The sequence below is a fragment of the Homalodisca vitripennis genome, chromosome 1 (genome assembly GCF_021130785.1).
Source record: "Homalodisca vitripennis isolate AUS2020 chromosome 1, UT_GWSS_2.1, whole genome shotgun sequence".
Taxonomy (NCBI): Eukaryota; Metazoa; Arthropoda; class Insecta; order Hemiptera; family Cicadellidae; genus Homalodisca; species Homalodisca vitripennis.
Window position 1 is genome coordinate 102,520,873 of NC_060207.1, and position 12,766 is coordinate 102,533,638.

At 34.6% G+C, this 12,766-nt stretch overlaps 2 protein-coding genes across 3 annotated transcripts in view; both read left to right on the forward strand.

The window, feature by feature from the left end:
• Positions 1–12,766, forward strand: part of LOC124368092 (oxidative stress-induced growth inhibitor 2-like) — a 68,898-nt gene that overhangs the window by 25,301 nt on the left and 30,831 nt on the right. The gene's annotated exons all lie outside the window — the stretch shown is intronic.
• On the forward strand, positions 1,791–5,635 carry LOC124368085. Its single transcript, XM_046825362.1, has 2 exons — positions 1,791–3,235; positions 3,482–5,635. The coding sequence occupies exons 1-2, from the start codon at positions 2,920–2,922 to the stop codon at positions 5,266–5,268; spliced, it is 2,103 nt and encodes a 700-aa protein (XP_046681318.1). The 5' UTR covers positions 1,791–2,919; the 3' UTR covers positions 5,269–5,635.

Genomic DNA, 12,766 nt, shown 5'->3' on the forward strand with positions numbered 1-12,766 from the left:
TGGATGACGCACAACATAGCATAGTAAATGAATAGAACAGATTTATCTTACAGTTATATTTAACTGCATTCACCGGTGATCTACCGGAGCTGGACGGAGGCTGTTTACAATTAGCATTCTAGCAAGAAACACTTGTTGTTACAGTATGTATGGATGACGCACAACATAGCATAGTAAATGAATAGAACAGATTTATCTTACAGTTATATTTAACTGCATTCACCGGTGATCTACCGGAGCTGGACGGTGGCTGTTTACAATTAGCATTCTAGCAAGAAACACTTGTTGTTACAGTATGTATGGATGACGCACAACATAGCATAGTAAATGAATAGAACAGATTTATCTTACAGTTATATTTAACTGCATTCACCGGTGATCTACCGGAGCTGGACGGTGGCTGTTTACAATTAGCATTCTAGCAAGAAACACTTGTTGTTACAGTATGTATGGATGACGCACATAGCATAGTAAATGAATAGAACAGATTTATCTTACAGTTATATTTAACTGCATTCACCGGTGATCTACCGGAGCTGGACGGAGGCTGTTTACAATTAGCATCCTAGCAAGAAACACTTGTTGTTACAGTATGTATGGATGACGCACAACATAGCATAGTAAATGAATAGAACAGATTTATCTTACAGTTATATTTAACTGCATTCACCGGTGATCTACCGGAGCTGGACGGAGGCTGTTTACAATTAGCATTCTAGCAAGAAACACTTGTTGTTACAGTATGTATGGATGACGCACAACATAGCATAGTAAATGAATAGAACAGATTTATCTTACAGTTATATTTAACTGCATTCACCGGTGATCTACCGGAGCTGGACGGTGGCTGTTTACAATTAGCATTCTAGCAAGAAACACTTGTTGTTACAGTATGTATGGATGACGCACAACATAGCATAGTAAATGAATAGAACAGATTTATCTTACAGTTATATTTAACTGCATTCACCGGTGATCTACCGGAGCTGGGCGGAGGCTGTTTACAATTAGCATCCTAGCAAGAAACGCTTGATGTTACAGTATGTATGGATGACGCACAACATAGCATAGTAAATGAATAGAACAGATTTATCTTACAGTTATATTTAACTGCATTCACCGGTGATCTACCGGAGCTGGACGGTGGCTGTTTACAATTAGCATTCTAGCAAGAAACACTTGTTGTTACAGTATGTATGGATGACGCACAACATAGCATAGTAAATGAATAGAACAGATTTATCTTACAGTTATATTTAACTGCATTCACCGGTGATCTACCGGAGCTGGGCGGAGGCTGTTTACAATTAGCATCCTAGCAAGAAACACTTGTAACAGTGTGTATGGATGACGCACGACACAGCATAGTAAAGTAGTAGGACGGACTCATCTTACAGTTATATTTAACTGTATTAGCCGGTGGTATACCGGGAGCTGGGCGGAGGCTGTTTACAATTAGCACCCTAGTAAGAAACGCTTGATGTAACAGTGTGTATGGATGACGTGTGTCACAGCATAGTAAGAGAGTGGGACGGATTCATCTTAGGGTTATATTTAACTCCATTTACCACTGGTCTTCCAAACGGTCTGCTGACGGAGCGGAGTGGCGGCGATAGTCATACAATAGATCTTACACGTGGTCGCTCCCTTCAGACAACTGTTGACCCACATTGTTGTAACTGTTTGTAATTGTTTTGCAAACATTGTAGTTTTTTAATAGTTAAAAATTAAAATAATCCGTACAAATTAAGAGATTTTAAAGGTTTATATTATTAGAAGGTTACTAATAATTTAACAACTAATTAATTACATAACACACATTGGTAATTACCTAATAATAATAAAAATAACACTAATTGAAATGACCTAATTAGGTTATCGCACGAGAATAGACCTGAAATAGTGCTAAAATATAAAAATCAAAACCATTGTTAACATTAAGAGATTGTTTTTGAGTAAAATACAGACATATTGATATATTTGGGACAAAGTATTATTTTCTTACAACAACCAACAGTAATACTTATCATCCATACATAGTTGTAATCGGAAGTTCAGTTTGTAATATCAGTTAGTATCAAATAATAACTTTTGAAAACCTTTCCTAATTAATAATTAATGTTAATTGTCAGCAGTGCGGAATAAGTCATTTTTAGTTAACAAACTATATAACATTTGGTACAACTAAAAATGTCATTCGTAATTGCAAATAGATAAACGATATCTAAATTAAACTATTCAAAGATACAATTCTCCATTTATTACTCGGGCCGGCCATGGCGCGTTTATTTATGAACCAATCTGCCAAGTTTATCAACAGTAATTTAATAATGGATAACATAATGGATCACATACAAGTGACGATGTGCACAGACTATCGTACAGTAAAGTTAAGTAGGTGCACAGATTATGGTGGTATACAATCCCTTTTATAGTTGTCAGTAATTTTATGATTACAGTAATACACATTTATTTTGAGTTTACACTGCGCCTGTATTTTTTTATGATGTAGTAAGCTATCTCACTGATTCTTATTTCCAAACTAGTATGTTTTGACTTTAAACTCGGAAAGTTGGCAACACTATAAGCAGAGTATTTCGCAAAAACTATTTGTGTTTAAAATAGTACATCGCAACGGAGTCATGTTTCCTGACATTGAAAACTATTATTAATTATAAAGAGAATTCAAAATAGGTAAAAATCTAGGGCTATGAAATATACGAATTACGATTTTTTAATGATAGAGCGTACAAGGCACTGCCGGCAGGACGTTACGTTCTCATTTGAGGACGTAATTCAACTGCTTACACGAGGACGAAAAATCCTGCTGGCAGGACCGTTCTTGGTCCCATTAGAAAGAGGGAAATGTAATGAATTAGCGCATGCAAGTCTGAAGTTGGTAGCTCTGACCGTTCAGAAATGGCGGCGATTATAGGAAAGGGTGACCGTGTGTATGTTTTCGCTACTTATTTTGATACTCCAAATAGTGGAAATGCATGGAGTCGCTCGTTATTTGGTAGTAGTTATGATACCACTAAGTGTAATGGTACTGTAATTAAAGTTACGTGTAGTTGTGCAACAGTTCTGTGGGACATTGACAAAAACACAACTAGATGTTTGCTAAAAGACTTGTTCTCGAGTGATGGTCGAGCTGTCATCGCTGTCGGTGTGACGCCTGCTGCCAGCGCCGCTATAGGCCTACCCCGCCAGCTCATATCACCTGCAACGCTATCAGGTAAGAGAATACTTTTCACTTTCTACCATTTATAATAGTTGATAAATTAAAACTGGGTTTCTTAGTATATTTTGGTCGTACTTGAATAGTAACGGTATTCATTACCAGGATAGTTTCAAAGGGGACAAGTATAGATGACGGACTTTTGGCACACGTAAAACTCGTAATATTTGTCACATTAAAAGTTCGGATAAATGTTTGTTTATTATTAAAAAGGCATCATGTGAAACAATTTATTTGTTTCAGATGATGCCCAGAAAAGTAAAAGGAGGAAGACTACCGTTCAACTGACCAGTGCTGAAAACAGTTCGTCGTCATCATCATCCGATGAATCTAATGATGAAGATGAAGACCTTGATAGCGGATCAAACAATATTATTGATTTACCTGCAGATGCAGAGGAAATCTATAATAATTCAAACTTAGTTTTAGTTAATGACACTGAATGGGACATTGGTAAACATGTAAATATTGATCAATTCAAGGACCATCAATACAAACCTCGTTTTCACTTGCTCAATACTAATCGAGAAATTCTATCCCTCAATGAAATGGATTTTTGGCTAATTTTTTCCCCCATTGATGATATAAACCATATTTTAGTTTGTTCAAATGCTCATTTGAGGGATAGAAGAAAACCAATTTCGAGACATGAGTTTTTCAAGTCAATTGGTATTTTGTACGCCATGAGTATAAATATGTTAGCGGTCCGCCGCAACTACTGGTCTACGGAAACCGACGGCCTCTTTCCTGCTTCAGCTTTTGGTTCTAGGTTTGAAGAAATTTTAATGGCAATGGCATTTGCCATGCCTGAAGATAAAAGGAATGGAGATAGGTGGTATCAAGTTAGGCCTCTCATCAACATGTCCGTAACACATTGGAGGCAGAGTTTTCCCCCAGGTTTCAAATTAACTGTAGATGAATCCATGTTTGCTTGGTACGGGAAAGGCAACTACCGTGAAAATGGCATGCCTGCTGTGATGAAAATTAAAAGGAAACCTAAAGGAGTTGGTTGTGAAGTAAAAACTATTTGTGATAGCACATCAAGAATCATGATTGGGTTGGAAATCAATGAGGGGAAAGAAGAAATGAAAAATAAAAAATGGCAAAAGGACTTTGGTGCCGGAACTGCAACAACGCTACGATTGACTGAACCGTGGCATGGAACTGGTCGAATAGTTGTAGGAGATTCTTGGTTTTCTTCTGTAAAGACCAGTATTCAGTTAAAGGAAAGAGGTTTGTATTTTTTAGGGATGGTTAAAACCGCCTATAGAAACTATCCTCTAAAGCAAACTGTCCTGAGGTCCCTTAAGGAAAAGGGGTCTTTTATATCAGCTACAGCAAGCTCGGAAAATGTAGATCTTATTTGTGTAGGATGGAGAGACCGTAAGGTTCATACGTTTGTAGGTACCTGCTCTCCAACTTTACCTGGAAAACCATGTACAAAAAAAAGATATGATGACGACGGAAAACCTTACACCAAAGAAGTAGCACGTCCAAAACTAGTAGAAGATTACTTCATGGGAGCTCCTGCCATAGACATACATAACCACATTCGCCAAGATGGACTAGCACTAGAAACAGTGTGGCAAACTCAACAGTGGCATCATAGAATGTTTGCTTGTATATTTGGTATTATGGAAACTAATGCCTTTTTAGCATATAACCTTCACAGACCTGCCCTTGAAAAGAAGTCTCACACAGACTTCACTAAGGCACTAGCCTTGCAATTAATAAAAAACCAATTTGGCCTTCCACCAGAAACAAGACCTGCAGAACCTTTGTTAATCGATGAGGTGAATTTACCTGTGGAGGTAATCTCGCACGTCCTTGTTAACCTTTCTAAAGAAGACGAACGGAAGCAAGTTCAAAGGAAGTGTCTAATCTGCTCGAGAGTGCACGGAAAGCAAATGAAAGCAAGCTACTTTTGCAAGAAATGCGGACCTAATGCTGTCATGTGTAGCCCACAAACTGGCAGAAATTGTTTTGAATACCATATAAAAAATGGTATACCCTTACGTCGTAAGAACTAGATGTGTATTGAAAAAGATGACTATGTAGCTATCAAGATAGAAATCATACTTTTTTGAATTTAGTTCTTTGAGATAGCTAAACATATTAGAAAATAAGTCCCAAGATTTTCAATATCTTTCCTAAGTATATGAATACATAATGAATTTTACTAATTAGTTGAAATACTTAATAAAGTTTTCTTGGGTAGATCTTAATTTTTATTACTTATTATATACTTTTAATTTATTCATGTATTCTCTCTCTGTTGTGTAACGGAACAAGTTTATACTTCGTATGTTTATACATTTATTTTACATTTATAAAATAGATTACAAGGCAGTTGTTGTATTAGTCAGTAAGAGTCATATTAAACAGTTTTACAAAATTTACAGTAGTTTATTGTTCGCCCAACACCATATCTGAAGTATTACTGCCACTAATGCGCTCTGGTTACCAAAAGTACTGCCGGAAGGACGCGTCCTGCTGGAAGGACAGTTCAAACATTCGCCATAAGTGCCTTAAATCCTGCTGGCAGGACGCAACGCTGCGTACAAAAGTACTTCCGGAAGGTCCTTCCAGCAGGACGTGGGACTGTACGCTCTATCATTAAGCCACAGTTATAACAGTCTGAATATTTTTTCTTAAGTTGTATACACATATTCGTACATAACTATTTTAGAGTATATATTCGTTGCTAATTTGATATGTCTCAAAAAGTAATCAGATACAACGATCAAAACACATACGTTACTTTTAGTGTAGTTTATGCATTTCTGTAACTTCATGTACAGGGGGCTTCATATAAGGTGTATAAAATCGACTATAAAACAGACTGTCGTATAATAATTAACTAAATGGCCCAAATAACAAAAATCGAAATGATGACATATCAAAATTTTCAAGTGCAAATATAAGGTATTTTTACAACATTTTGTTTGTATATGCTAACCAAATATTGCATTTGCACTTTCTAAAGCTCTTGTAGTATTCACATTAAAATAAAAATATGTTTTTGCTCAAATAGTTTTAGCTCATGTCTTTCCTTTCTTTCAATCTGTGTTTTTCATTTTATAAGAAAATGATATGGCGATTAAAATTTGGTAAATTAAGCCAAAGTAGTTCAAAATCAAAGTAATGTTTATTTGAGATAAATATTACTTTTATTTTTTATATAATTAATTGTACTCCAATACAAAATTGCTTGTGTCATTTAGCCGCTACGAATAAACAGATAATTAATTCCTTAGAGTTTTATGAACGTATTTAAGAATTGTTGAATCTGTTTCAAAATACTAATTATCTTATTAATTAAGGGGACCCGGAAACCCAAAAAATGATTTTTTTCAATTTTTATTTTATATTTTTTTATATGGCTCATTCTGAGTTCATTGATATATAATACTTCTAATTATAATAACATATTTACCTCACAATAATTAGTTAAAATATGTTTGCACAAGACGTTTTGCTCAAATATAAGGGTGCGCATCAAATTATTGCCTGTGTAAACTATTAATAATGTTAAATAATAAATATTAATGGCATAATGCTATGCCAGAGGCTATAATGGCTGCAATAAAGCTAACCTTCAGGGCACTCGTTGACCAAAACCTACTAAAAAAATATTTACATGGTAAGACGCAAAATGTCAACGAGAGTGTTAATAGTGTCATATGGGCTAGGATTCCAAAAAATAATGTTGCTACTCTAAAAATTCTTGAATTTGGAGTGTATGAAGCAGTTTCCAGTTACAATTATGGACACATTACAAAATGCAGAGTCCTACATGAAATGGGTCTTCAACCAGGTATTCGCACAATAACCGCGTTGAAATTATTGGACTCTGAACGTATCCGAAGTGCTGAAAAAGCAGTGTAAGACTTTGTTTGGCAAGCTAGAAGGAAGAACAAGCTAAATAAAAGAAAACTTGGACAAGATAAAGAAGAAACACCAGCTTATATGGCTGGAATGTATTAAGGTCATGAATAAAATAAGTATTTTCAGTTTTTTGCCGTTTTCCGAAAATTTAATTTTTTTAACATAAAAGGAACATAATCTCATAAACTATTGCAGATATTAATTTAAAATTTTTACACAGCGTGTAGGTTGCTATGATACATATACTGAGTTTTTTTCACTGGATATAGTTAATATTTGTGTATTTAAAAAAAATATAATACAAAAAAAATTTCAAAAGCGATATTATGAAATAATTTTTTTTCAGTTATGCTAGCACATACACACCTATAAAAACTCAACATATGTATCAAGAGTTACTTAAACAGTGCTAAAAAATTCAAGTCTGTACTACATACAGTTTCTGAGAAAATGTTCCTTATATTAACATTACGAAGATGGGCGTTCCAGGTCCCCTTAAAATCAGCTTCTCATAAAACTACAATAATTAATATTATTTGGTGATTATTTAAGAAGTGTTATTTTGTCTTTCAAAACAGTTTTAATTGTTCTTCAATCGTTTCCCGTTAGTCCTAGACTCAAAACTACCTCAAGTTTCTACTACAAATCTTCGTAATTTCTCGTTCAGTTTCTATTTTTATAACGCCGAAGGTTCATTTGTACTTCTGATCTTCTGGTTCTGGTTTAATTGTTCTTCAATCGTTTCCCGTTAGTCCTAGACTCAAAACTACCTCAAGTTTCTACTACAAATCTTCGTAATTTCTCGTTCAGTTTCTATTTTTATAACGCCGAAGGTTCATTTGTACTTCTGATCTTCTGGTTCGGTGACATGTTTCAGAAATCCGTTATTAAAGAAGGCTTGTATAAAGTTCCGTATCAAGTTTTCAAATAAAAAGTCCTGTTATTCTCTTGCTGCTAAAACTGTTGTTCGTTTATTGTGAGCACATGACAAAAATAGAGTAGAATCTGGGTAACCAACACACAATGGAAGGTTTGAATATATTTTCTTTGAAGGACACGAAAAAGTGGTTGCCATAAGACACGACAATCACAGTAATAGTCGATTTAAAGGGAGCAACAAATTGAGGACTAGAATTTCAAGATAAATTAATGCCCGTATAATCAATCCGGTCCAGGTGGTGATAATCAGTGTAATATATAACCGGTTCGGACTCCGGTCGCGGAAATCTGGGAAAGCCAGCAAGGAAACCGGACCAAGGTTTACCACCGCTCTTTCTTCGGACTGAGGAACGTATTGTAGCTACGAGCGGGGAATTCACTGTGACGCCGAAGAGCTTGCAGAAAGGATATTAAGGCACATTGTTTTTTCTAGAACTCAAATAATCTTGCAATTTAAAATGCGAATTATGTTAGTTTTACTCGTGCAGTTATGTTTTGCTAGTTGTTTTGTTCAGTCTTTATTGAGTCACAACAAATTCACCAGGAACCAAAAAGGAATTTACGAGTAGGCACCTTTTCAGAAAGTGTAGACAATCTGCTCCAACGTAGGCCTCAAGGGACACAGCAATGATATAAATAAAATGGACCTGCATAAAAACCTTGTCTGGACGGCCTCTCTCTTTTTATAAGAATATATCACAACCGTTTACTGTATTATCCGCAGCTGTGTGGTTATTGGAAGAAATTTAACACGAGAATAAAAGCCAGATTTACGAATCACTCGTAGACTAAAATTCAGTTTCCGATGTACTCGCGCTATCCAAGAATATCTCAACTAGGTTTTATCGTGTCTTAAATTTAGCCGAGTTAGATTTACTTTCGCGCCTCAATCATAATTTGCGTCAAGTAGATGGAATATGTTGATGCGTTCGAAAATAGCTACCACTCCCATCAGCTGAGTAACCCGCCGAGTGATCCGTCCTGACACCCTGTGGGTTGTGCTCTTCCACCCTACTACACTACTGTTCATTGTCAGTTCTGGGGACTTCTGGACAGGTTGAAATACATGTTCGATTAAATGCCTTTCGGTTTATGTGAAGGTTTATGTTTACGTGAATGATTGTGAAGCCCTTTCCAAAAATAAGTCATCTGGAATTAGATTTAAAATCTTTAAATGTGAATGGTACCAAATCAAAACCAATGATTTAAATTTTTGGGGAGGACAGATCTCGCAGAGGGTGGAGGGAGGTATAGGATATCTCACATTGCAGTGGTTTCCACACTATAAGTGCGACTCCAATTAAGCTCTCTTCCAAACTATATCAGCTTCTAACATTTTTTTAAAATAAAAATTCTTATCAAATTAAATAAAGTAACTGTTGTATTATTATAAGGGACACATTATAAGTGAACAAAAATTAAACATATTTACAATAAATTCTTGGAGTCTATTCAGTGGAGACGCATTTTGATTCGATGTTATAAATCTTACGCAGTGGTCCAAATGGTCTGTTGTTTAACTCCATGTTTGAGTAGCTTCCATTTGGGTTGTGTCAGAAATTGGTTAAACTGTTTGGTTAGTTTTGCCTTATGGAGTTTTTTAATATGTGGTACTCGATAGGTATTCATTCTCATTTATTCTTATGGGTGTATTGAGTTTGTGTACCAATTTATTTATTCTTCAGTTTTTTACATCGTGGTTATCTATAAGAACAATGTAAAACTATTCGCTAACGCACAGCCAAATCCCATGCAGCGATGTACCATCATCGAATCTAGTGTTCCACTATATAAAATAAGCTTCATGCACTATTTCAAATCTATAAATCAGTTCTTTTCGAGATATCGTACGCACATGCAGATAGAAAGCCAGAAATTACATTTTTCAATCCCCACGAGTTGCTTCGCGATATTTGGGCCGATAACTTAAACAACCTTGTGTTATAGTTATTTTTATTATATTATTTAAATTGTTACATTACTTTAACTATTAAAAACTGTTATAGATTTTGGAATTATCTTTTAATTAGGTTCTCATAAAAACTACTGAAGATAATAATTATACGATTTTTTACAATATCTAAAGTGTAAGCACTCCCATAATCCGTGATTTAAACAAAGTTGATCGTATAACAACTATAGGAAACTTGTATCGGTGATTCCGAAACAATTATTCAAAATATTTTAATGTACTTACAGTCTACCCTATACAGGGAATATTTGCTGTTGTTAATAAAGAAAATAATAGCTATTTTAATCGAACTAATCGAATTCGAATTGATGCATGCACGTCTAAATTAATATAACACTCATATTGGCCATAATTGATATAATATTTTCAAATTTGCACGGGAACGATGATGACGTAACGCCGGGCGGTGCGGTATATCTGTGACGTCATTTGACCGCCCAGTTCTCCGAAGTGCGTCATTTCCCTACACACGAGTAGAAAGGTATCTACTGTAGGCTTTTAACAAGGGTCAGATAAAAATAGAGGACTCGGTTCGTCGCGGGCTCGGAGACACAGGTCGGTCGATGGCCTGAGACACAGTTTACCGAGGCCTAGACTAATTACGTAACAGAAAGTCTCAATGATAAAGGACTAATGTAGCCTTGACACGTTACGTAAGGTACAGGTGGATGTGATTGCAATAAGTACATGTTATAGCAACACGACTTCAAGGCTGCAGAGGCGTGATCAACAGATCCTCGAAAATTAATATTCTCCGCAAAGTCAAATTAAACATACTGTATCAATATAAATACTATATTAACAAGGGGTTTCAATAATTACAATTTTCGTACAATTTTGTTATACAGAGCAAGTTTTACACCTCCCTCTACGTTTTCCCAATATTCAGATGCCGCCGATCATTGTTTGGAAATAAATAGTGGGATTTTTCTAATTTTACTTTTTCTGGCACCATTTTATATTTGATATGTAGGAACTAACTTTTCAAAAGTAATTATCGTGTTGCAACTAACAGTTAGGACTACTGTTCTTCTTTATAGCTGAAAACGTTGATGCAAACAATTTTTGTTTATATTATTCATTCTAAAGATAGGGCTTGTAAATGTTTAAGAACCAACTGAAAAGAGTCGAGTATTTTGTAACTTTGTACTTTTAAGGTAAACTTGTATGCAATTTTGTACATATAATTTCTGATTTAAAAAAAATATTATTTTAAATAATGCAAGGTAGAAATACGTCACACCACAACACGTGTCGTAATAGACTTTACTGAGTTGCATGCTAAATGATAAATGTCAATTGCTCATTGTCTCCATATGAAATCTTTCTCGTCATATTTCACATGATATATTCAGATTTTTGTTCATTAAATTGGGTAATTGGGTTTCATATCATTGTTACCTATAAGACCGTTGTAAAATATTTGCTAACGAACAGCCAAATCCCACGGAGTACCATAATCGAACTCAGTGTTCCTCGGATATACACGAATCTTCATGCACTATTTCAAGTCTATAGATCTGTTCGTTTTCAAGATATAGTGTGTACAGACAGACAGATAGACATAATGAAATTTATCAACCCCCACGAGTTGTTTCGCTAAATCTGGACTAATAACATACACTTCTTAAAGTTATTGTTATTATATTATTTTAATTGTTACATTATTTTAACAATTTTAAAACACTGTTATATATTTTAGATGCATCAGAAAAACTACCAAAGTTTTTGTAGTATATTATTTTTACAGTAGCCTATAATTTAAACATAACTGGTTGACATGGTTTTATTGTCAAGCATTTAATAAAAACTTAAGTGCCTAATATTTTATAAAAATGTATAATTTTCTAAATTACATTTATTTATAAACACAATTTCTTTAAATCATACATCACTAACACGTAACATTCCCATAAGTCATAACTCGTTTACATTCAATAAAAATATCAATTCATATCTTCAGACGTTTTCCCTTGATACTGATTACAAAATCCTTAATTTAAATGCTTATAAATATCGTAGTGTGGTATAAAAACTTGTTGTATTTTCAAAAGTTATTTAACAGGGAAATTATTTCAAAATAAAAAATAATACACTCAAAAGCCAATTAGGAGCAATAACTAATCTTGATTTAACTTATTGTTGATACGTTGTTATACATCTAATTGGAATTTACTACTCCAGTGGAAAGTTATTTGCCCGTTAACGACCTTGTTGAATAAGTGACTCGCCGGTTGCTGATGACCTGGCCTTGAATTTGATGAACGAGTTGAGTTTGAACTGGGTATATCAGTAATTGCAAGTCATCCTATAAATCTTCCACGGCCAACGAAATAGTTGCTCACTCACATCTGTGTATAAGTCCTGCGCAAGCGAGGCGGGCTTTATTGTAAAAAAATAAGAGTAATATAAATATTCTATTTCGTGATATCTCGACTGTGTCCACAACATAAGGATTTCGTCACATAAATAAACTTATTGAAAAATATTACATTTTGGATCTCCAATTCGGGTAAAGGCAAGAAAGCCTACTACAATATTTTTAACTTTATGTTCTTCAAGACATCAGAAACTAAAAATGATCACAATTAGATCAAAAATTGCGGACTGAGCATTTTGTAAACATAACAACAAACGAGAATAAAAGATAAGCATGTAGGCTAATTTTTGTTACATAATTCTGTTTTCAAACTTTTGGTGGCAATTATTATCTGTAAGGACACAAACAA